General features: G+C 42.3%; 2 protein-coding genes across 2 annotated transcripts in view; one reads left to right on the top strand and one right to left on the bottom strand.

The window, feature by feature from the left end:
• Nucleotides 1-26,876, bottom strand: part of CNTNAP1 (contactin associated protein 1) — a 261,388-nt gene that overhangs the window by 21,307 nt on the left and 213,205 nt on the right. Inside the window, exon 22 of the mRNA XM_082271239.1 lies at nucleotides 19,787-20,017. Coding sequence (XP_082127365.1) covers nucleotides 19,787-20,017 — 231 coding nt within the window. The remainder of the gene's footprint in view (nucleotides 1-19,786; nucleotides 20,018-26,876) is intronic.
• Nucleotides 13,736-16,199, top strand: LOC309566889 (uncharacterized protein; the record flags this gene model as incomplete). Its single annotated transcript, XM_082272233.1, has 3 exons — nucleotides 13,736-14,362; nucleotides 14,441-14,574; nucleotides 16,175-16,199. 3 exons carry the CDS (start codon nucleotides 13,736-13,738, stop codon nucleotides 16,197-16,199), a joined length of 786 nt encoding a protein of 261 aa, XP_082128359.1.

Here is a 26,876-nt window from a genome sequence, read left to right as displayed (position 1 = left end):
ACAGGATCAAACAGCCATTTTACACAATGTGCAGGATTAACCCCTTTGGTTCCACAGAGAGTATAACCAGCATGCTTTACTGCATATACAGACTGATTTTACTGTTGTGGGTTTAGTAACATTTTAAAGTGATATTAAAGTCTCTTTTTTGTTTTTTTTTGTTCAAATATAACAAACACGTCATACCGGCTCTGTGCAGTCGTTTTGGACTGAGCAGCCCAGATCCTCCTTTTCTCGGGTCCCTTGCTGGCGCTCCTGGCCCCTCCCTCCTGCCAAGTGCCCCTACTGCAAGCAGCTTGTTATGGAGCACCTAAGCCGAACCGCTGCTCTGTGTGTTCATTGAGACACAATGCTGCCCCGCTGCTGTCTCAGCCAATAGGGAGAGAGAGTCCTGGACAGCCAAGACTCTCATGCAACATCGCTGGATTGAGATGGGGCTCAGGTAAATATTAGGGGGGCTGCTGCACATGTTTTTTTTTTTTTATCCTAATGCATAGAATGCATTAAGATAAAAAAAAACCTTCTGACTTTAGAACCACTTTAAGTTTGGTGGGCCAAGTGTCATTCAACTCTGAAGAATCTATATACGGTAGACTAACAAATCACTTTGAATATGAGTTGGAAGATACATTTAGGCAAAATATTACCTAATGACCTGCAGTCTAGCCATGGCAGAAAACATCTGCAAGCTGATTTAAAAAACAGACATGGAAACCAGCGCTAGGAGATAAGTGTGCTTTAATTTAAAGGTCATGTCATCACCTTGCAGAACATGAATATAACCTAAAATCTGCAGCTTACACGCTTCATCTGATCCCGGCATGAATTCTAGCTTACCATCAGTCAACCAGTTCATCTTACATACCTTACCAACTCTAAACATGTACAAACAGACAGCTGTCCAGTGGCGGCCCGTCCATTGGGGGCACAGGGGCGTCGCCCCCCCATGAATGCATCCGGCCCCCTAACCTACATGCAGGGTGCCGGACGCATGGATTCCAATGGGGTTTTTTTTTTTTTTGAAGCACGTGATTAGAGCCAGAGGCTCTAATAGGCTTCCAAAAAGGGTGGGTTTGGGGCGCAGAGCACTGCACCCTGAGTCCACCCAGTTGTATGACAATAGCGAATGAATACTCGCTATTGTCACACGGATCCTCCTCCTGGCCAATCAGGAAGCGGGTATGAGACCAGTTTCCTGATTGGCCGAAAGGAGAAGCCATGCCATTGGCCAAGGAGGAGGGAGGAGATGCAGGAGACTGAAGAAGAAGCCGCCGCCGCTGCTGCCTGCCCTCCACATGTCCAGGGTGAGTGAGCCGGTGATCAAGGGGTGGGGGGGTATGGTGTGCAGGCTGGTGTGGTCCGGGGGGGGGATATGTTGTGGTCCGTCTGCCGCCCCCATGGAGCCCCAGCCGCCACTGCAGCTGTCAAAATTTTAAACAATTTCCAGGGACACCTTTTTGCTGTGGACTATCATTATGAGCCGTGACAGTTTATAGATGGAAAGGTGATATCTTGCTCAATCCTGACTACTGCACTCCCACCACACAAAGTACAGCATGTGCAACTGCTCAACACAGCACAGAGGGATTGCATTCTGAAAAGAAAAAACCAGCAAAACTCTTTCCCAGGATGCCCACAAGCCCCCCCCCTCCCCCTTCCAAAAAAGGCAAATCACCCCACCCTACTTTTTTTTTTTTTTTGCTAACACTTTTTATTGCACAAGTTTGTGACAAGGTACAAATGTACAATTTACAATAACAAGACATACCAAATTGAGTTCTCAAGGACCCTTACAGTAAAAATGAAAAAACAACAAGCAAAATATTACAAAAAAAAATAAAACAGACAAATTGCTATCACCTATATATTGCCTTCTACATAACCACTCATGTGTCTATTATAAGTATACCGATGATCACATGTGTATCTTATGCCTAGTACACACAATCAGAAAATTGGATGAAACATACTGCTTTCAAAGCGTTTATACGACAATCTGATCATTACATAGTTACATAGTTCGTGAGGTTGAAAAAAGACATAAGTCCATCTAGTTCAACCTATGATGTGTGTGTGTGTGTTAGTACATTGTATACCCCTGTATGTTGTGGTCTTTAAGGTGACCATCTAATAGTTTTTTGAAACTATCGATGCTCCCTGCTGATATGACTGCTTGTGGAAGCGAATTCCACATCCTTACTGCTCTGACAGTGAAGAACCCCGTACGTATTTTAAGGTTAAACCGTTTTTCCTCTAGTTTTAGTGAGTGGCCACGTGTCTTATTGTATTCCCTTTCTCTAAAAAGTTTGTTCCTTATGCTAGGGTCCTCATCAGTACAGTATTTGTACGTTGATATCATATCCCCTCTCAAGCGTCTCTTCTCCAGAGAGAATACGTTTAGTGCTTGTAGTCTTTCCTCATAGCTGATGTCCTCCATTCCCCTAATTATTTTTGTTGCCCTTCTCTGGACTTTCTCCAGTTCCAGCACATCCTTCCTGAGGACCGGTGCCCAGAACTGGACGGCATACTCCAGATGTGGCCGGACCAGAGTCTTGTAACGTGGGAGAATAATCTCTTTAATTCTGGAGTGAATCCCCTTTTTTATACATGCCAGTATTCTGTTGGCTTTGCTTGCAGCGGCTTGGCATTGCATGCCACTGCCAAGCCTGTTGTCCACTAGGACCCCCAGGTCCTTTTCCAACTTAGATTCACCCAGAGGTTTGCCCCCTAGTGAGTAGCTTGCTTTCGTGTTTCTGGCCCCCAAGTGCATTACTTTACATTTTTTAACATTAAACCTCATCTGCCATGTAGTTGCCCACCCCATTATTTTGTTCAGGTCCGCTTGTAAGATTTCCACATCCTGCATAGAAGATATTGGCATGCTTAGTTTAGTATCATCCGCAAATACTGAGATTGTACTAGATATCCCCTCCTCTGGATCATTTATGAATAAATTCAACAGGATTGGTCCCAGAACAGAACCTTGGAGGACCCCACTTTCCACACCCACCCAATCCGAGTACTCCCCATTTATCACCACCCTCTGGACTCTCCCCTGGAGCCAGTTCTCTATCCAGGTACTCACCTTATGGTCCATACCTACATTCCTTAGTTTGTACAGTAAACGTATGTGGGGAACGGTGTCAAAGGCCTTTGCAAAGTCCAGATACACCACATCTACAGGCTTACCTTTATCTAGGTGGCAGCTCACTTCATCGTAGAAGGTTAATAGATTGGTTTGGCAAGAACGACTTTTCATGAATCCATGCTAATTACTACTAATACCATTTTCATTACTAAAGACTTGTATATGGTCCCTTAATATCCCCTCCAAAATCTTGCAGACTACTGATGTTAGGCTGACCGGCCTATAGTTACCCGGGATATATCTCGGCCCTTTTTTAAATATTGGTACCACGTTGGCTTTTTTCCAATCAGCTGGCACCATACCCTTCTGCAGACTATCCTTAAAGATCAGGAATAATGGTCTGGCAATCACCTGGCTGAGCTCTTTAAGAACCCTCGGGTGCAAGCCATCCGGTCCCGGTGATTTATTTATGTTAAGTTTCTCTAGTTTAGTTCTAAGTCTATATTCTGTTAGCCATGGTGGTACTTCCTGAGGTGTATTATTTAGTTTAGCCTTACAAGCTGGGTTAGTGTAGCCCCCCGATTCTTTTGTGAAGACTGAAGAGAAGAAATTATTTAACACTTCCGCCTTTTCTCTGTCCTCTGTGGCCATATTTCCCTTGTTGTCTTTTATGGGGCCAATGTGTTCTGGCCTCGCTTTCTTACTGTTTATATACTTAAAGAATTTCTTGGGGTTCTTTTTACTCTCTTCCACTATATGTCTCTCGTGTTCTATTTTAGCTGCCTTGATTTCGTCTTTACATATCTTATTACACTCTTTGTAATGCTTGAATGCTGCCAATGACCCCTCCATCTTGTATTTTTTGAAGGCCTTCTCTTTAGTATTAATATGCATTATTATGTTGGAGTTTAGCCACCCAGGGTTTAGTTTTGCTCTTTTAAATGTATTTCCCTTTGGAAAGGCCAATCCCTTTGTTTAGCATGCTCTTGAAGCACTCCCATTTTTCCTCCGTGTTCTTTGTTAGTACACAGCTTTTAAGAGCTGAACACGACAGTTCATGCAAAATAATTTGAAGAGGCAAACACGAAAATCTTTCCAATACCAGAGCAAATTATTTTCTTTGATCAGTACAAAAGACCAAGATCACGCATGCTGAAATACGAAAGAATGTAATTACAATGCAATACAACACATTACTTCTGAATTTGTATTTTGTCGTACGAGAATTACCGCAACTTTAGTAACCTCTTCATTTTCGATATGAGACTAGCATGCAAAAAAAACAGACAATCATTCGTCAGATATACTAAGCAGAAACACTGATCTCTATCTTCCCACAGTACAAGCACCCCCCCCCCCCAACACACAGCAAGCAATCCCTAGGAACACATTTAACCCTTTGATCACCTCTGATGTTAACCCCTTCCCTGCCAGTGTCATTAGTACAGTGACAGTGCATATTTCTAGCACTGACCACTGTATTGGTGTCACTGGTCCCTAAAAAGTGTCAAAAGTGTCAGTTAGGTGTCTGATTTGTCGTTAGCAAAATTGCTGTCCCGCTATAAGTAGCTGATCGCCGCCATTACTAGTAAAAATAATAAATAAATAAAAATTCCAAAAATATATCCCATTCAAACCCAGGTCTTCTGTTCGCCCCACTGACCAACTTTATTTGATTCCCCTTAGGGATGTATCAGTGTCGCAAAACCATTGTGCAAAACCTGCAGGTTTTTCCATTATGGACAAAAATTCTTTAAAGTCAAAGGTAATACTTATACCATTGATGATTTTTACTGTTGTTCTAAGGATCATGTCATATATTGTTTATCCTGTCCCTGCAGCCTCTCTTACGTGGGCTGCACTATCCGCCCTCTTCGGAAAAGATTTGGCGAACATCGCCACTTTATCAAGGAGGGGGAAGGATAAACATAGTATACCTCATCATTTTCAGGAATTTCAAGATCAGTCTAAGTTGGACCTGAGGCAGAGCGATTCCAGTGGCTCTGCCAACGGGAGACCTACTGCATATTCATCCTCGACACTGTCTCACCTGGGCGCCTCAATGAGGAATTGGATGTCAGTACCATCCTATAACTTAGAACTTTTCCCCTCCTCTTTTTTTCCCCTATGCTCTGTTGTTTATCACACTTGTACCCCGGGATTGCATGCACGTGGGGACACCTTCACGCCTCTCATGGGTGTTACCTTATGAATTTACCTCTTTTGAAGCAATAAATAACAGTTGGTCCAATTATTTATAGGTAATCCCTATCCATTTGGGGGTGGTCTGGGGGTGTCTGCATGGCTATAGTAAGTATCTATGTGATGCAATGAGATGTTTAATTTTCCCCCAAAAAATGTGTATCCAGTAATTGTCTCAGGTACTGTATATAATTTGCCACTACCTACTTTTCCCCTTTTAGGTTTTCATCCTAGCCCGAGAATACCGCATATATTTTATATATTTACATATAACCTTTCCCTTCCCCTCTTCGGTCTAACCCCCCCATTAATTATTATGTACATGCCTTGCACAGTTCTCTCCATGAGCTGGCAGGAAACAGTCGAGCGGCTGGTGCGTGTATATCACATCATTAGGTGTTGTAATTTGCTTGGGAATGGATCGTGCATGCCCCTATGTGGTACAGCGCATGCCCCTGAAATACGTTGCATTCTGGTCCCAAGCCCTGCCCGCATCATCCCGCTTATGATGCTGCATTCAACGCAGTGCTCCACCCGCCTTAGGAAGGACTTCGGCCAGCTTTCTCCACCACACAGGGACTCCTGTCACATTCCACCTGGCGGTACCAGCAGCTCCTGCGGCCCGCTCCAACTGGCGTCCTGGCTATACACTTAAAGATGTGCCTGCTTTTTACCTTTCTTTTGTAAGTAGCTCTGTTGTGGGGTTTATTAAAATTACACCGTCTTAATGCGTTTAGAGGCACTTCTCGGCTTTTGTTTTTGTCTATGAATTAGAGCGGAGAATGCAATCCAAGCTTTCTAGTCCAACATCAGTGCCTGGCCTCACAAATGCGCTTCTGGAAGAATGGTCAAACATTCAAATAGACAAACTCCTAAACCTTGTAGACAGCCTTCCCAGAAGAACTAAAGCTGGTATAGCTGCAAAGGGTGGGCCAAATCAATATTGAACCCTATGGACTAGGACTGGAATGCCATTAAAGTTAATTTGCGTGTAAAGGCAGGCGTTCCAATACTTTTGATAATGTAGTGTTTACACTGGGTGTATAAAAGAATCACCTCCTCTTTAAAATAATCACGTTTTTACTTTTCAGCCTGAAATGAAGACAGACACAATTTTTGGTGTATCCAGTTGCATTTACTCGAAGTAAAAGATATAACACCAACATGTCACAAAAAAAAAATCAAAAGCAATCATTGAGTTGGAAAAAGGATCACCCCTTTGGGTCAGTATTTTGTTGAACCACCTTTTGCTTTAATTACAGCCTTTAGTCTGTTGAGATATGTCTTTACTAACTTTGCACATCAAGACTTTGCAATATTTGCCCTCTCCTCTTTGCAGAACTGCTCAAGATCAGCTAAATTTGATGGTGACCATTTGTGGACTGCATTCTTCAAGTCATTACACAGATTTTCAATGGGGTTTAATTCTGGGCTCTGACTATGGCATGCAAGGACATTCACCTTTTACTCCTTCAACCACCATGTGGTAATTTTTGCTGTGTGCTTTGAGACATTGTCATCAGGGGCGTATCTAATGCGAGGCAAACAAGACATTTGCCTTGGGCGGCGCCCCCCAGGAAGAAGGACTACTGTGTGCAGGCTGTTGGCGCTCTCTCCTGGGACACACGGTTCCCAGCCCCAGCACCGCCTCTTCAAAAGATGGTCTATGAGTGGTGACTTGGAGCGATTCCAACTTTGCCAGAGCCTCTCTGGGGCGGTGATAGAAGAGTCATGTTGTTATCAGAAGGCACCGGCTGGCAGAGTGTGCATCTAGTGTTGGAAGAGCTCTGCATTTTCTCCTGACTTGTGACAGGGGCCAGACAGCTTGCATGTTTGCACAGCGGGGGCTGTGCATATTTGCCTCCGGTGTGCTGTTCTTACACTTGGTGCAGGGAGGACTGACACCCATTTACAGGTAGTCGGCAGACACAATGCAGCTGGATAAAGATGTCCTGTTTGGTGGGTGTTCTGAATGGATGGATCGTAAACTGATTAGCAGAGATAGACCGAGAGCAGCTAGAAGCTGATATGGTTCTGCTGTATGTCAGAGCTAAGTAAACACTGTATGTGTATCTCCCATCCTGTCTCAGAGCTGCCAGTGCATTTGGGAAGTTGTAGTTCCACAGGCAAATCTACATGGTTGTTCATATTAAGGAATGAAGTCTAAATGGCTGCTGAGGGGGGGAGGGTGATGTGATGACTATATGGCTGCTGAGAATGGCACTCCAGCAGACCACTGCTCCACCACTGTAGGAGCATCCAAGCAACTGATTTGTAATTTGCCACTGTATAATGCCTCATAACTTTCTTACATGGGATTTTTGCCACCAACCATATTAAGCTACACAGGGTCTGAAGAGTTGTGTTGAAGTGTTGTGGGGGGTGGGGGGTTATAAAGAGGTGAGAGCTTTGAGGAGGGGGGGAAGAGTTGTGAAGAGGTGAAAGCTGTGAAGAGAGGGGGAGGAATTTGTGAAGAGTGTTGGGGGGGGGGGGGGGGGGTGTGAAGATTTGAGAGCTGTAAAGTGTGTGTAGGGGAATTTGTGAAGAGTAGAGGGGAAATTTGTGAAGAGTCGAGGAGTTAAAGATGAAGGGGTGGATCTTAAAAAGGAAGGGGTGGAACAAATTTAGATAGGGGGGAATGATTTTAGTCTTGCTCCCGGGGCAGCACAAAGCCAAACTACACCACTGGTTGTCATGTTGGAAGTCCCCTTTAAAAGCAATAAAATAGCAATGTTCAGAATGCAAGGCTTTGCTATTATCTTCCCTGGCAGTTGAAGCTCAAAGGACAAAGAATTTCCAAATGTAGCATAGTGTGAGACAAGCAAAAAGACAACTCTCCCCATTGTGAGATACTAAGATGGCTGTGCTCTGCTGATTCAGTGAATCCTTTCGACTCCGATACCATCAGTGATGCTGCAAGGATGTCCATGACGTAGCGAGCATTGTCCGTCCCACCTAGGCTGAGTCTTAAGACAGCTGGGTGTTGTGCAGTAGGCCGCAGTCCTCTTTCTCAGCAGCGAACCAATGCACACACGATGGATCCCGGGAAGAAAGAGAGTGTGGGCCTGGTCAGCTTATCCCTTTTTAGTCTTTCCCACAATTCTCCCCTGGGCGAATGGCCTGCTGGGAGGTGTAGTCCATAAACAGTTCAGAAGTGCAGTAATATCTTTTCAGAAGACTACAGTTCCCACAATGCTCTCTTCCAGTCTCAGGAGTATGATGCATGAAATCTGGGACCAACACTAGGGGAGTATAGAAACAGTCTAGGAAGCAGTGGGCGAGTATGCAACATCAGATGACTGTAGTAGTCCGCTAACGGCTACATATAAATAAGTGAATAAACATATATATATATATATATTACTAACTCCATGCTTTAATGTAGGAATGGTGTTATTTGGATGGTGAGCTGTTTTGGATTTCTGCCAGACATATCGTTTGGTGACTGCATGTGGCCTCTCTTGAGGAGTGGCTTTTTTCTTGCCACACTCCCATACATGCCACATTTGTGGAGAATTTGTGATATTGTTGTCACATGCACACAATGACCACTCTTTGTCATAAATTCCTGCAACTGCAAGTTGCTGTAGGTCTCTTGGTAGCCTTTCTTACCAGTTTCCTACTGGCCCAGTTTGGAGCGACGCCCTGATCCAGGTAGGGTCTGTGTTGTACCAAATACCTTCCACTTCTTAATAATAGATTTCACTGTGCTTCTAGGGATTGATAAAGCCTTTGACATTTTTTTGTATCCATCTCTTGACTTGTGACTGTTCACAACTTTATCCCGGAGATCTTTTGAAAGTGCCTTGCCACACATAGTTGATTGTTTGCCTCAGCTGCACTACCAGGGACTGTAATGCTCCAGGAAAGCTCTTTTCATGCTGAGCTAGTCAAAATGACCACAGCTGATCACAGTTGAATTTTTTTGAATTTTTTTTCCGACACGTTGATGCATATCTTTCACTTGGATGTTAAAAGTTGCACTGAGTAAATACAGCTGGATAAAACCAAAACAGTGTTTGTCTTCATTTCTGGCCACAAAGGTGGGTCATTATTTTCTATACCCGCTGTAAATCAATTTCTTATAGGAAAAATCAATGTCCTATCCTTTACAAAGTGTAGTTTGCCACCCTTTTGTTCTCCCTTCCCTCCCTTCCTCTTTTTGCCTATATGCCCTGTATGTAGAGTGTAAATTTCTCTCTTGGGCCTTATGGAAAAATGTATTTAGCTTTTAGTTGTTTACAAATATGTTTGTGATTTCACTGGAAACACCATCTAGTGGGGAGGTTGAGCCATATCCTGCCCCTTAGGCAATGTTTTTTTCGATGCCTGCTTCCATCCATGGTGACATTCATGCGTGTGGCATTACATGGGTGGAACTGCACATGGACTTTGCTCTATCTCTCCATAAGAGGTGACTGGCCAGTTGGAGAGGTAACCTCTGAAGAAGCCAAGTGATACCAGCAAAACCAGTCAAGCACCCATGTATACCCACCTGATCCCTCCTTTTCTGAACTGTTGTCATGAATTATTGGTGATTTGTGGCATAGCTTGCAGCTATATTACACTGATGACTGATACCCATGGCAATTGGATGAAAACCAGTGGATGGCAATACCCAGCTAAGACCCATGGACATTGTAACTGCAAGCAGTATGTGCCTGTGTTAGCAATTATCAGACAAAATCTATGGATGCTGTCATTGCTAATCACTAGTGGCTGTGACTAATGCATGTATCCACATATGAACCTGGAACATCTCCCTGCGGCAGCAGAATAAGTCACTTAGTTTAATATATTTATGGCTTCAATGGTGATAAAAGAACAGTAAAAACCATCTTTCATGACCTGCTTAGGGGATGAGCCTATCATTCCTCCCCCACAACATGTGATGTACACCCAATGTGAGGATATGTATGAGGAATTTTGAGGTCTGGAAAGTCTTAAGCCTACTTTTTGATAGATATGTGTGGAATATACCATGGAATATACCATATATGTCTGGAATAAAGCACTGTGTCTTTAATGATCAAAGTTTATGGGTATTTGTGGAAGCTACCAGCAATATTGGAAATAACCATGTATGCCATACAACCATTTGGATGATATCCTAGTATTTTCAGGTCTAACTGGAGCCATGTGACATCGGAGTACCAATGTACAAAGTTGTCTTATAGGATGAGCTATGACCCTGGATGTGTATCGATATTATTACAATTTTTCATGCCTCATTTAGGCATCAAATACAACTTGATTTTTTTTTTTTTTTTTTTAATGTCATAAATGTAAACCGTAAATATAAGTGCCCTGGATATTTCTGGAATTATACTATATATGTCATGCTTCTTTACGGTGTATATTTATGAGAATGAGGATCTTTGCCAGGTAGTTTTTTAATAGGGGCAGGTATACCACTTTTTAAATTTTGTCCTATAAATGGTCTTAGTTTGGGAACATGGCTGCTGGCAGAATTTTACTTCTGTTTGGATTTGTTTATAATTTACATGCTTTACATTGTATATGGCATGTATACTGTCCATGATAGTCCATTAACAGTAGTTGTTTGCTGGTGTTGGTTCATACTACTACTACTACTACTCTGGACTCTGGCTAGGTAAGTGGTTTGGAGGCCTCTTTTCTAGTGCTGAATGATATCATCACTCATAAGAAGATAAAATCTTGGATATGTGCTTGGGAACACCTAATGAAAAACTGTTTATTCACTTGGAGGTGCATTTGAATTGTTTATTTGAACAGGAATGTCAGATATAGCTAATGTGTTTTGGGGAAACTGGACTCCCCCTTCCTCAGGGTTTGAGCAATAATGTGTAATGGTACAGGGAAAAAAAGATCTTTGTAACCTTGAGTAGGTCTAATTGTCATTGTGATCTGATTACAGTTAATGTGGCAGACTTGTCCTGGGGAAGACTTAAGAGTAGACATCAGGTGAACCTCATCCATGTATCCAACAAGTATAACTGTGCATAGGCCCAGAGAGAGGATTCGGTGGTTGCTTCCTTATAATGGCAATAACGTTAAAGCAGTGGCGGTCCCAGAGAAAGATCGAAGCTACTACCATAAACTAAAAACTGCTAAATGAATGGTCCCATCTTGGCCTGAGGCATGATTCACTGTATTGCAGAATAATATTTCCCCATGACTCGTCAGTAACCCGGCAGGTCATACTGTTAAGGGCTAGGCTCTTTCTGTGGCAGAAAGAATCCACATGAAAACAAGACCTTGGTGTGTCCACAAAACATTTATGTTGTTCAAGAGAAAAGCACTGCGTGTGTCTGTTCCAGTCAGTTGAACGAGTCTTCCAAAACAGGGTGGTTTGTTCAGTGTTAAAGGGTGCTTAGGCCGGAATTCCATCTCTGACTTGGCACACAAGTCCACTGGAAGTGCTGACCATCGACCTTCTTACAACTTTATATGACAGAAGTTGGATACCATCACATTTTAGTCAAACTTTACCAAGTTTGCAGTGGCAGTACAGATCCGCAAACAGATCTCCAAGGCTGCTGCCCAGATAGTATGGCGCAGACTTAAGGGCCACATTGTACACAGAAGAACTTGAACAAACTCTGACTTCCTTTATTTAGAAGTGGAAATGACACCTGTTTGAATAGATATAATATCTACAGCAGAGCACTGAATCATTTTGTATGTATGTTTATATTCAGTTTCTGACCATTTTCTGTCACATTATATACACTGAAGATTGAGTGTGGCCTTTTATACTGTAAATAACTCAACCACCATTGCTCTAAACAATACAGCATTAAAACTTGCACAATAAAAAGGCACATTACATACATCTGAACACCTCAAATATAAATTACCTCCTGAACTGATCTATCATTATCATTAACCTATGTATTGCTATTAGAGAGGAGAAAAAGGTTTTCGGTTTATACTGTATGTGAAAATCCAAATGTTTTTCAGAAAGCGATACGATAACCAATAATAGCATGCAAGGTGAATTAAAACCCACTGAAATATGACAGACATCATTTTTTAACAGCTCATAGCAGCTAGAAATTTAAAAGATGATCGATGATAAAAAGTTAGCTGCACAAAATTGAGTCAAAATGAAGAGCCAAGGCTCACTCAACCTACAGGACCAAACCAGACTTTACAAGTCTTTTGCTTGTAAGTATAAACCAGTGTAAGCATACATGACCATATCTAGATAATCCCTGTGGAAACTGGAAATTACTGTAGCCGGCATTGCGACTACCGTGATCACTGCCCTGCTTCATAGTGAACACAGGGGGTCATTTGCTCTTCACAGGTGCCATTGAGAAGACACACTGCATTTTCTTAATGAATGCAAAGTGTTTTCTGATTGGTCAAGGTAGAGATCATGATGTCACTGGCCCACCTCTCCACCTTGTCCACTCAGAGAATGCTTAATAAACAATACACATGGCAGAAGTCAGTTCAACTTCAGATTTTTCTTTCAGTATAAATGATTATTCATAATTAATAATTGTGCTGCCACGCAGCTTTAACTGTCTAGCAGTTGTTTTTACATGTTATGTTATGCTATGTTATTGGTATCTTCCTTACACCCCTGCTGTTTCTGGATAGTTGGTTGCTCCCACCTCCATTTTCCTGCTGTAACTCCCATTTTGTTTAGTTGTTATGAGGAGACTGCAGAGTGTGGAAGCTGTGTAACGTCATTGGAAATTTACCTATGGAAAAGCCTCTATGTTTATGCTATGTTATTGGTATCTTCCTTACACCCCTGCTGTTTCTGGATAGTTGGTTGCTCCCACCTCCATTTTCCTGCTGTAACTCCCATTTTGTTTAGTTGTTATGAGGAGACTGCAGAGTGTGGAAGCTGTGTAACGTCATTGGAAATTTACCTATGGAAAAGCCTCTATGTTTATGCCTTTGCTAACTTGAAGCATAAAGAAGCATTGGAGAACACCTCTGGAGTCTTTATTCATTGAGTAAACTATCTGTTAAAGCCATCATTCAACCTGCTGCACACACTTACAGACTGGGGGTCTACAAGGAGGTCACAGGTACTATCGATGCTGAGACAGAACAGTAAATTTCCAATAATCCATCATACAGTTATCTCTGCAGCTTCAGAAAGTAAATTTACAAGAATATACAGCTTCAGAAAGTAAATTTCCAAGGTTCTGCAGCTTCAGAAAGTAAATTTCCATCTTCAGAAACGTGAGTACCCACTTGCCTGTGTGTTACCTGCAGTCACCAGAAGCATTACTCTGCATATGAAACCAGCCACCTACTGAATGCTTCATTACTGTTACAGCCTTCTGAGATGATCCAGTTTGAACTAGTTCCAGCAATAGCTAGCTATTGTATCAAATACCCAGCACCTCAGCCAGCCTGCTTAATAACAGAAGTCTCTACTTACAGAGCTGAGCTCTGGCAGATTTCTAACAAGACACCAGAAATACAGTACTTATTATGTCTGACAGAGATCTCACAGAATTACCTGCATTTAGTCAAGATAAAGCAGACTCCTTACTTCATTCTGCTCGTCCTGTCAGAGCCCCTCATCCATCCTTGAAGGCAAGGGAGGTTTATGAAGCAAGTAAGGAAGAAACATCTAGTAACCTGACTGCATTGTGGGAAAAGACTTTAAGTTGTATAACAGCCACTGATGAAACTAGCAACAATTCTGAGCAATTGAACACTGCTCTCTCAAGGGTTAAGAAGGCATTTGAGAATTATAAAAGACTTTCTGAGAAGTACTATTCCCTATTGTCACATTCCAACATAGAGGAAGCTGCATTGGAATTAAAGGACTTTACTTCTAATGACCAGCAGAGGCATAGCACATATCTTGAAGCAAAGGCACAGATAGAAGGTAGATTGGCACAGCTACATGAAACTACATCCTGTAACTCTGCTTCTTCCAGACACTCAGGAAAATCTTCTAGGTCTGCCCGCTCATATCATAAATCTTCTTCTAAGTCATTGCGGTCCTGCTCTATAAGGTCAATACTGAGCGACCAAATACTCAAAGCTCGCCAAAATGTTGCAGTAGCCCAGGTTCAAGCCGCCTGCTCTGAAAAAGAAGCAGCCATCAAGGCAGAAGCTAAATGCAAGGAAGCAGAAGCTAAACGCATTCAGGCAAGAATACAAGCAGAAACAGAGGCTCGGCTAGAAATTCTTCAGAAGAACAGAGAAAAGGAAGTAGCTTTAGCAGAGTTATCTGTCTTGGAACAAGCCCTATTGGAAGAAGAAGGAGCAGCTTGTACCAGCTTGCCTGCTTGTCAAGACCCTGTTGAAAGGACCCTACAGTTTGTCCTAACTCAGAACCATGACAATACAGTCCCACCTACAGTTGGAGATTCTTCTCATAATCATCCAGCAAGTGGATCAGAAGGCAATGTGTCGCCAAAGCATGCTGGTCAACTAGACGCACCTACTAACAGAGACCCTCCACAACTACCGCACGTCACAAAATCAAGTGAATCAACCTACGCAGCTCATGTGCCACCACAACCCTATGTGCATAGAGATTACAAGGGCACAGCAGAAGACTACAGAATGAACTCTATACCCCCTTTGATACAGCTCTCTTTGACTTCAAATGCTCAGAGACCTTCAGACGACAGACCCTTACCTAAATTAAACCCATCTGCAACACCTTTCTCTCTACCTACCAGCCAACATCATATACCAACCATGGTCCAAGACGGCGCACCATCAGTACCCCCTGTGGCTATAAAAACTGAAAGCACTGACATTGCAGAGTTCAGCAAGTATATGATTCGACGAGAGTTGATTACAACTGGACTGTCTAGATTTGATGACCGCCCAGAGAACTACAGGAGTTGGAGATTTACATTTAAGGCGGTAACCAAGAACTTGGACATTGAACCTCAAGCAGAACTTGACTTACTAATAAAGTGGTTGGGGCATCAATCTTCAGAACAAGTAAAGAGACTTACATATAGTTACATAGTTACATAGTTAGTGAGGTTGAAAAAAGACATCAGTCCATCCAGTTCAACCTATGATGTGTGTGTGTGTTTGCTTTTAACCGTACATCGTATACCCCTGTATGTTGTTGTCTCTAAGGTGCCCATCTACTAGTTTTTTGAAACTATCAATGCTTCCTGCTGATACGACTGCTTGTGGAAGAGAATTCCACATCCTTACCGCTCTTACAGTGAAGAACCCCTTACGCACTTTAAGGTTAAACCGCCTTTCCTCTAGTTTTAGTGAGTGGCCACGTGTCTTATTGTATCTCCTTTCTCTGAATAGTTTGTTCCTTATGCTAGGGTCGCCAGTACAGTATTTGTACATTGATATCATATCCCCCCTCAATCGTCTCTTCTCCAGAGAGAAAAGGTTCAGTGCTTGTAGCCTATCCTCATAGCTGATGTCCTCCATTCCCCTAATCATTTTTGTTGCCCTTCTCTGGACTTTCTCCAGTTCCAGCACATCCTTCCTGAGGACCGGTGCCCAGAACTGGACAGCATACTCCAGATGTGGCCGAACCAGAGTCTTGTAGAGCGGGAGAATAATCTTTTTATTTCTGGAGTGAATCCCCTTTTTTATACATCCCAGTATTCTGTTGGCTTTGCTTGCAGTGGCTTGGCATTGCATGCCACTGCCAAGCCTGTTGTCTACCAGTACCCCCAAGTCCTTTTTCATCTTAGACTCACCCAGAGGTTCCCCCCCTAGTGAATAGCTTGCTTTCTGGTTTCTGGCCCCCAGGTGCATTACTTTACATTTTTCAACATTAAACCTCATCTGCCATGTAGTTGCCCACCCCGTTATTTTGTTCAGGTCCGCTTGCAGGGTTTCCACATCCTGCATAAAAGATATTGGCATGCCTAGTTTAGTATCATCTGCAAATACTGAGATTGTACTAGATATCCCCTCCTCTAGATCTTTTATGAATGAAATGACTTAAATCTGTCTACATTTATAACTTTAAAGCAGGCCTTGATACTGCCTGGGAACGTCTAGAACAAGACTATGGGAGCCCCGAAGTCATTGAATCTGCCTTATTCCAGAGACTAAACAACTTTCCTAAAATCTCTGTTAAGGACAATCATAAGCTTAGAGAGTTAGGTGACGTCCTTCATGAACTTGAAATAGCTAAGTTAGATCCTAGTTTACCAGGTCTTAGCTATTTAGACACTGCTCAGGGCGTAAATCCTATTGTAGCAAAGTTGCCTAGTCATCTTCAGGGAAAGTGGACTAGTGTAGGATCAAAGTATAAGTATGAGTATCGTGTTTCCTTCCCTCCCTTTTCTTATTTTTCAGAGTTCGTGCGGAAGGTTGCAAGACCCAAGAATGACCCAAGCTTCTTCTATCCAGATACAACCACCATTCCTTTAAGTACTTCTAGGGGTATTGCCACCAACAGTAAATTCAAGGATTTAAGGCATCCTATTGCCGTGATGAAGACTGCAATAGCATCCAACGTCTTAGCTACAGACATTAAAGCTAGAAATCTTAATCAACAGTGTCCTATTCATAATGCGCCACACTCTCTCTCCAAATGTCGTGCATTTAAGGACAAGCCTATTGAAGAACGCAAGTCATTTCTCAAAGAGCATAATATCTGTTTTAAGTGTTGTGCATCCTCCGATCATTTAGCTAGAGACTGTAAGATCGCCATCAGATGTTCTCTCTGCAACAGTGCCAAACATGTGGACGCTCTTCATTCAGACCTGTTCAAAAGGAAACCTTCACCCGGCAGCAGCCCCAAGACTACATCAGATGATGGCGGGGAGAGAACTGAGCAATATGCCGACCCCGTAACCACAAGGTGTACAGAGGTATGTGGAGAAGGGTTTCATAGCAAGTCTTGTAGCAAGATATGTCTTGTAAGAGTTTTTCCTGAAGGATGTCCACAAAAATCCATAAAAATGTATGCCATACTCGATGATCAAAGCAATCGCTCATTGGCCAGTACAGAATTCTTTGACCTATTCAACATTCAAGGAGAGACCTGTTCTTATACCTTGCAGACATGTGCAGGAAAGGTCAATACTTCTGGAAGAAGAGCCCATGGCTTCGTAGTTGCATCAGAATATGTGGACACAGAGTTTCCTCTTCCAACTCTAATCGAATGTGATCAGCTACCGAACAACAGAGAAGAAATCCCCACACCAGAGGTTGCACGTCATCACCCTCATTTGAGTCACATTGCTAACTACATTCCACCACTTAACAAGGATGTTAAGATTTTGATTCTACTAGGGAGAGACATTCCTAGAGTTCATAAAATAAGAGAGTTATGTAACGGTCCAGATGATGCTCCTCAGGCCCAGAAACTCGATCTTGGATGGGTGATAATAGGAGAAGTCTGCTTAGACCAATCTCACAAGCTCTTGGATGTAGCTTCCTACAAAACTAATGTTACCTGTCAATTGATGAAATGTCCATCGTACTATTATGTGAAGGAAAGACTTGATTTTAAGAACGAAGTTCCATATCAAGCACTCCAAAGCATTAACTGCAAGCTCACTTCTCAAAAGGACTTTGGTGATTCAGTGTGCCAGACTACTTGTGATGACAACAAGATTGCCCCTTCAGTCGAAGACAAGGAGTTCATCAAGATTTTGGATGAAGAGTTCTTCAAGGACAATTCCAACAGACCCAAGTTTTCAATGGACCAGTCTTCTACAAACTCAGAAGAAGTTATCGATTTCCACCTGGAGGATCCAGATATCCGGCCTGAAGTTGTAGCATTGAGTTCCAACATCTGCCCAAGAAGAAATTTGGAGGATGAAGATGACTCCACAGATATGGGGGATGGAGCTAATGAATGGATGCAGGCCAAGACTCTGGTTAAGCCTCCGGACCAGCTGGAACTCAGCGAGGCTGAACTTAAGGAGGAATTCACTCGTATCCTGACTGCAAACAACCCTCATGCCCCCCAGAACATTGTGAGGTACAGTTTTAAGGAACGGGCCTACAAACCCATAAGCATCGTGGACCAGCTGGCCGTACACTTCTCCCTGGATGGAAACATGTTACACAAAGACTCTGATGAAGCGCGGTGACAGGGGGCGAAGTTGGGAGTCATTGAAGAGACTCAGACCAACGACTCCACAGAGCCAGGAGACAAAGATACAGAAGGGAAGTCTGACGCTCAGGCTAGTGAAGAATGGACAGAAGGTGAGGAAATACCATCCAGGAACAAGAAGGAGAGAAAACTGACCAACCAGTTCAATTATAGCGAGAGAGCGTCCCAGAGCATTAACAAACCCCTGCGGGAGCGAGCTTCTCAGACAGAGCCACCTCCAAGGACCACCTTCTCCGCCACTGCAAACCAGTGGAAATTCAACCCACCACACGCTTCACACATGGGCGGAGCATGGGAACGTATGATTGGGATGGCAAGGCGCATACTGGATTCTATGTTGCTTGATGTGAGTTCTTCACGTCTTACCCATGAAGTACTTACTACATTCCTTGCTATGGTCGCAGCAATAATCAACTCAAGACCGCTGACAGCTGTATCCACAGACCCAGAATGTCCAACTGTTTTAACTCCAGCTGCATTATTGAGCCGGAAAATTGGACAGATCCCAGCGCCAAAGAGCATCTTTGATGAAAAGGACATATATAAACGTCAATGGAGATACGCTCAATACCTTGCAGATTGTTTCTGGGACAGATGGAGGAGGGAATACCTAACACTTCTTCAAGGACGTAAAAAGTGGCAAACCCAGAAGCCTAACTTAAAGGAAGGGGACCTGGTTCTTCTAAAAGACAAGCAAACCAATCGGATCCAGTGGCCAGTTGGAGTTATTACAAAGGCCATTGCTAGTGATGATGGAAAGGTCCGAAGTGTGGAAGTCAGGATTGTAAAGGACAGGAGCCCAAAAACCTTCCTGAGATCAGTCACTGAGACAGTCCTAATTATGCCTGCTTCCAAAAATTCTGATTCAGTGTTATGTGAAGGAGTCACTTAGACCTCTAGCATAGTTAGCTTAGAGGATAGGGCTACATAGCATTCTACTGTATGCAATGTTAATTGTATGTTTATGGAAAATAATTGTGTAGTGGTATCTCACGATACCAGGCGGGGAGTGTGCTGCCACGCAGCTTTAACTGTCTAGCAGTTGTTTTTACATGTTATGTTATGCTATGTTATTGGTATCTTCCTTACACCCCTGCTGTTTCTGGCTAGTTGGTTGCTCCCACCTCCATTTTCCTGCTGTAACTCCCATTTTGTTTAGTTGTTATGAGGAGACTGCAGAGTGTGGAAGCTGTGTAACTTCATTGGAAATTTACCTATGGAAAAGCCTCTATGTTTATGCCTTTGCTAACTTGAAGCATAAAGAAGCATTGGAGAACACCTCTGGAGTCTTTATTCATTGAGTAAACTATCTGTTAAAGCCATCATTCAACCTGCTGCACACACTTACAGACTGGGGGTCTACAAGGAGGTCACAGGTACAATCGATGCTGAGACAGAACAATAATAAAAAAAAATGGATTGACATCACAACACTGTTTTAAAGCAGTTTTCACTCTTACCTGTCCCCATATACCATGGGTCCAATTCATAGGGAAAATGGTAGACCTTCAGTGGCATGGCTCCACAGTTTGACTCCACCAGGGAACCCTTCACCGTGATCACTTCTGATGCTTTAGGATTTCGGAAAATGTCTCGTATTGGTGTGATGTTGTTGAAGCGCACATCTGCTAAGCATCCTATGAAACCAGGGGTATTAAATTTCTGTACTTCTGGATCTATTGTTCCAGTCTCTAAATAGATAGGAAAATTAGGCGGATTATTTATTGCCTTCGGAACAAATAACAGAAAGTAAAAAATAATTAAATACATGTGGAAATTAAGTCATTTTCCAGGCATGTGGCATTTGTTGAATGTGCACTGGTTGTTAAAGAGCAGGCAGCCACCGCGTCATTGTCAACTGATGAGTCATCAGCCGTCAACGTGGTTCCCCGTTGACAGCTGAATGTAAAAAAAAGAACTTCCGGCAATAAAAAAAATTTGAAAAAAAAATGCCCCCCCCATGGATTTTGAGGGGAACCCTACGCCAAATTTTGTCAAAAAATGGCTTTGCCCCCCCCCCCCCAAATCCATACCAGACTCTGGAAAGGGAGGGGACAACAGAACCCCCCTATATTCTCAACATGGGGGGAGCTTTGGGGCAGGAGTGGCTTTGCCCCCCAAAGCACCTTGTCCCCATGTCGATGGGCACAAGGGCCTCTTCCCCACAACCCTGTGTAGTACCCCTACTCATTCATCAAAAAAAAGTGTAGTGTTAAAAAAGACATTAGCCAGTTTTTTTTTTAAATAAAAAGTCCTTTATTTAAAAAATAAAAAAAATGTCCCTTGTATATATCAATGGTCAATCACATCGCCCACCACCACCGTCTGACAGTTTTTAAATAACTAAGGGGTGGGGCCAGCATGCCCCTGGCCAATGATGTCACAAGAGGGCAGGGTCACGTGTTTTTTTTTTTTATTTTATTGCCGGCAAATCTTTATTTCAAATTCCCCACTGACAGCTGATGACTCATCGGTTGTTTACTGGTATTAATGATTTGTACAGGGGCAAAATTATATCTTTATCTCTGAAGTCAATGCTTTTGTTAATACAAGAAAGGACTTTGTTTGCTTTTAAAAACCGCAGCTTGCCATTGCATGCTATTATTAAGCTTATGATCTACCAGATCCTTCTCCGCTACAGATTCCCCCGTTCTACTCCCCTTAGTATGTATGATGTATGCATTTTCTTAGCCCCCAATGCATAACTTTTACATTTATCAATAATAAACCTCATTCGTCACATAGTTGTCCAATGAAACAGTGCATTGAGGTCGGCTTGTAAGTTGGAGAGATCCTGTAAGGAAGTTATTCCACTGCAAAGCTCGGTGTTGTCTGCAAAGACTGAAATGGTACTTTTAATTCCAGACCCTATATTATTTATAAAGATATTAAAAAGTAAGGATCCCAACACTGAACCTTGGGGTACACCACTGATGACCTTAGACCATTCAGAGTAAGAATCATTAACCACTACTCTCTGAATTCTATCTTTTAGCCAATTTTCTATCCATTTACAAACTGATCTTTCCAAGCCTGTAGACTTTACCTTACACATTAGCCGTGTGTGGGGAACTGTATCAAACGCTTTTGCAAAATCCAATCAATGCTAAATCCACAGCCACCCCACTATCCAAGGTTTTACTTACCTCCTCATAAAAAGAAATCAGGTTTGTTTGACAACTTCTGTCTTTCATGAATCCATGCTGTCTGCTGCTTACAATATTTTTTTCAAGCAAGTATTAATCTATGTTGTCTTTTATTAAACTCTCCAGTATCTTCCTGACTATAGAAGTTAAACTAACAGGTCTATAGTTACTTGGCAAAGACTTTGATCTCTTTTAAAATATAGGCACCACAATGGCCCTACGCCAATCCAGTGGTACTATTCCAGTCCTTAACAAGTCCCTAAAAATGAGAAACAAAGGCTTTGAAATGACAGAGCTCAAATATTTTTGGATGCGTGTGTGAATGCCATCTGGTCTAGGCGCTTTATCCACCTTTATTCTGTCTAAATATTTCTGGACCATATCACTTTTGAGCCATTGTGTGTCAATACCATCCTCATTATGGTCATGAGTTCCCCCATGCTTCTTTGTATACACAGAGCTGAAGAAAATATTTAATAATTTTGCCTTCTCTTTGTCACCCACTGCAGATTATTTTGTAAAGGGCCTACATGCTCAGACCTGACCTTTTTGCTATTAATATATTTGAAGAACTTTTTGGGGTTTGTCCTACTATTTTTTGAAATCTGTCGTTCATTTTGAATTCTTGCCTCCTTAAATTTTCTTTTTACATATTCTGTTATATTCTTTATAACAATTAAACAATGATAATGTTTCTTTATTTTTATATTTTTTAAAAGCTCTTTTTTTTTAATTATTTATATATTTTTTAACTTTGGCCATGAGCCACATAGGTTTTATTTTTAGCCTTTTAAACGTATTGCCCATAGGAGTATACTTTGCAGTGAGTTCGCATACAGTCTTTTTGAAGAATTCCAATTTCTGTTCTGTGTTCATCAATGCCAATATTCCCTCCCAGTCTAAGTCTTGGAGAGCAGCCCTCATCCTTGGAAAATTTGCTCTCTTAAAGTTGTGTTTTATATTTCCTGTATGCGTTTACAGCTAACATTGAATGAAATCCTATTATCTACCCAGATGTTCTTTTATATGAACGTTAGTAATAAAATCTGCATGGTTTGAGATTACCAGGTCCAACAGAGCATCATTTCTAGTCAAGACCTCAATAAACTGTACCATAAAATTGTCTTGCAATAGGTTTATATATGTTTGCCCTTTAACTGTTCCAGCAGTGCCATTACTCCAGTCAATGGCTGGGTAATTAAAATCCCCTATTATTATCACTGTCCTAGCCCTTGCAGCCTTTCTATCTGTGCAATGAGCTGAGTCGCCGCCTCCTCATTATACTGGGAGATCTATAACAAACTCCAATGACAATCTTTGTATTACGCACACCCATGTACATTTCCACTCATACTGCTTCAGGCTCATCACACTCTCTATCAATTAGGTCCTCACACTCACTTTGAGATCACTTCTCACATACAGACAGACACCACCACCCCTCCGTTTTACCATGTCCTACCGAAAGAGAGCATAACCAGGAATATTAATAGCCCAGTCATGCTTCCAACACACCTACAGTATCTTGCTTGGCAGACTTCTGGCATTGGTGAACACTTTCATTCATTGTCACATTTTGCACACTTATTTTGCATATTTTTTTATTTTGGTACAAATAGTACGTTGTTTGTGAAAGCATTCTTAATTTACAACAATTTTTCACACCTGCCTAAAACTTTTGCACAACAATATATATATATATATAGATATACATATAGATGTTTATATACATACACATACAGTGGGGAAAATAATTATTCGGTCCCCTGCAAATTTTGTAAGTTTGCCCACTTACAAAGAAATGGTCTGTAATTTTTTTTTCATCGTAGTTGTATTTTAAATGATAGAGACAGAATATCAACCAAAAATACAGAAAAAAAACACATGAAACAAATGTTATAAACTGAGTTGCAGTTCAGTGAGTAAAATAAGTATTTGATCCACTAACAACCAACAATAATTCTGGCTCCCACAGACTGGCAACAGTATGTATCGAAGTAAAAAAGTGTGCTAGAGGGATTTCTTACAGGCAATAAATCAACAAGACATACAGTATCTCACAAAAGTGAGTACACCCCTCACATTTTTGTAAATATTTTATTATAGCTCATGACACTTTGCTACAATGTAAAGTAGTGAGTGTACAGCTTGTATAACAGTGTAAATTTGCTCTCCCCTCAAAATAACTCAACACACAGCCATTAATGTCTAAACCTAAGTGAAAATGTCCAAATTGGGCCCAATTAGCCATTTTCCCTCCCCGATGTCATGTGACTCATTAGTGCTGCAAGGTCTCAGGTGTGAATGGGGAGCAGGTGTGTAAAATTTGGAGCCATCACTGTCACTCTCTTACTGGTCACTGAAAGTTCAACATAGCACGGCAAAGAACTCTCTGAGCCCCCGTTCACACTAAGGCGACCTGTGAGGCGACCTGGTCGCCTCACAGGTCGCCGTAGGTCGCCTCCCATAGGGAAGCTGCGGACCCGTTCTAATAGGAGCGACACAAGTCGCTCCGACTTAGAAAAAGGGTCCGGAGCTTCTTTGGGGCGACCAGGAGGCGACCGCCATAGACTTCAATGAAGTCCGTGGCGGCCGCTCAGAAGTCGCGGCGCGCTGCTCGCACCGCGACCTCCGAGGTCGCGGTGCGAAGTAGCGTCGCCCCTATGTGAACGGGGCCTCAGGATCTAAAAAAAATAATTGTTGCTCTACATAAAGATGGCCTAGGCTATAAGAAGATTTCCAAGACCCTGAAACTGAGCTGCAGCATGGTGGCCAAGACCATACAGAGGTCTAACAGGACAGGTTGCACTCAGAACAGGCCTCACCATGGTCGACCAAAGAAGTTGAGTGCACCTGCTCAGCGTCCTGTCCAGAGGTTGTCTTCGGGAAATACAGTAAACCCCCGCTCCATCGCGGTTCAGTTTTTGCGGTCCCGATATATTGCGTTTTTTTCCTGTAATGTTATTTTACTATATAAATCATTAAAAATGAAATATTTTTGTGTTTTCCATAGCTCTTGCTCTGTTTGTGGGAAAAAAAGGACGTAAATTTTGTTTGGGTACGGCGTTGCATGACCACGCAATTGTCAGTTAAAGTCGCACAGTGCCGAATCACAAAAAGTGGCCTCGATGTAAAGCAGGAAAATCCTCCGGTCCTAAAGTGGTTAATGCCAACATGTACTGTGACATACTAAAGCAGAGCATGAACCCTCCCTTCGGAGACTGGGCCACAGGGCAGTATTTCAACATGATAACGACTCCAAACACAGCTCCAAACACACCTCCACTGTTTTTTTAAAGTTGCTGAGGGTAAAGATTATGGACTGGCCAAGCATGTCTCCAGACCTAAAACCTATTAATTATCTGTGGGGCATCCTCAAACGACAGGTGGAGGAGTGCATGGTCTCTAGTTTCCACCAGCTCCATGATGTCGTCAAGGAGGAGTGGAAGAGGACTCCAGTGGCAACCTGTGAAGCTCTGTTAAACTCCATGCCCAAGAGGCTTAAAGCAGTGCTGGAAAATAATGGCGGCCACACAAAATATTATCACTTTGGACATTTTCACTTAGGGGTTAACTCACTTTTGTTGTCAGCGGTTTAGACATCAATGGCTGTGTGTTGAGTTATTTTAAGGGGCCAGAAAATTTACACTCTACACTCACTATTTTACATTGTAGCAAAGTGTTATTTCTTCAGTGTTGTCACATGAAAAGATACAGTCAGGTCCATAAATATTGGGACATCTACACAATTCGAATATTTTTGGCTCTATATACCACCACAATGGATTTGAAATGAAACAAACAAGATGTGCTTTAACTGCAGACTTTCAGCTTTAATTTGAGGGTATTTACATCCAAATCAGGTGAACGGTGTAGGAATTACAACAGTTTGTATATGTGCCTCCCACTTTTTAAGGGACCAAAAGTAATGGGACAGATTAGCAATCATAAATCAAACTTTCACTTTTTAATACTTGGCTGCAAATCCTTTGCAGTCGATTACAGCCTGAAGTCTGGAACGCATAGACATCACCAGACGCTGGGTTTCATCCCTGGTGATGGTCTGCCAGGCCTCTACTGCAACTGTCTTCAGTTCCTGCTTGTTCTTGGGGCATTTCCCCTTCAGTTTTGTCTTCAGCAAGTGAAATGCATGCTCAATCGGATTCAGGTCAGGTGATTGACTAATATTCCACTTCTTTCCCTTAAAAAACTCTTTGGTTGCTTTTGCAGTATGCTTCGGGTCATTGTCCATCTGCACTGTGAAGCGCCGTCCAATGAGTTCTGAAGCATTTGGCTGAATATGAGCAGATAATATTGCCCGAAACACTTCAGAATTCATCCTGTTGCTTTTGTCAGCAGTCACATCATCAATAAATACAAGAGAACCAGTTCCATTGGCAGCCATACATGCCCACGCCATGACACTACCACCACCATGCTTCACTGATGAGGTGGTATGCTTTGGATCATGAGCAGTTCCTTTCCTTCTCCATTCTCTTCTCTTCCAATCACTCTGGTACAAGTTGATCTTGGTCTCATCTGTCCATAGGATGTTGTTCCAGAACTGTGAAGGCTTTTTTAGATGTTGTTTGGCAAACTCTAATCTGGCCTTCCTGTTTTTGAGGCTCACCAATGGTTTACATCTTGTGGTGAACCCTCTTTATGCACTCTGGTGAAGTCTTCTCTTGATTGTTGACTTTGACACACATACACCTACCTCCTGGAGAGTGTTCTTGATCTGGCCAACTGTTGTGAAGGGTGTTTTCTTCACCAGGGTAAGAATACTTCGGTCATCCACCACAGTTGTTTTCCATGGTCTTCCGGGTCTTTTGGTGTTGCTGAGCTCACCAGTGCGTTCTTTCCTTTTAAAGATGTTCCAAATAGTTGATTTGGCCACACCTAATGTTTCTGCTCTGTCTCTGATGGGTTTGTTTTGTTTTTTTTCAGCCTAATGATGGCTTGCTTCACTGATAGTGACAGCTCTTTGGATCTCATATTGAGAGTTGACAGCAACAGATTCCAAATGCAAATAGCACACTTGAAATTAACTCTGGACCTTATATCTGCTAATTGTAAATGGGATAATGAGGGAATAACACACACCTGACCATAGAACAGCTGAGCAGCCAATTGTCCCATTACTTATGGTCCCTTAAAAAGTGGGAGGCACATAATCAAACTGTTGTAATTCCTACACCTTTCCCCTGATTTGGAGGTAAATACCCTCAAATTAAAGCTGAAAGTCTGCAGTTAAAGCACATCTTGTTTGTTTCATTTAAAATCCATTGTGGTGGTGTATAGAACCAAAAAGATTAGAATTGTGTCTATGTCCCAATATTTATGGACCTGACTGTATACTAACATATTTACAAAAATGTAAGGGGTGTACTCACTTTTGTGAGAT

Source organism: Pelophylax lessonae, assembly GCF_965119305.1.
Source record: "Pelophylax lessonae genome assembly, chromosome: 11".
Lineage (NCBI taxonomy): Eukaryota > Metazoa > Chordata > Amphibia > Anura > Ranidae > Pelophylax > Pelophylax lessonae.
Note: the sequence above shows the minus strand (reverse complement) of the source record. Positions and strands in the feature narration are given on the sequence as shown.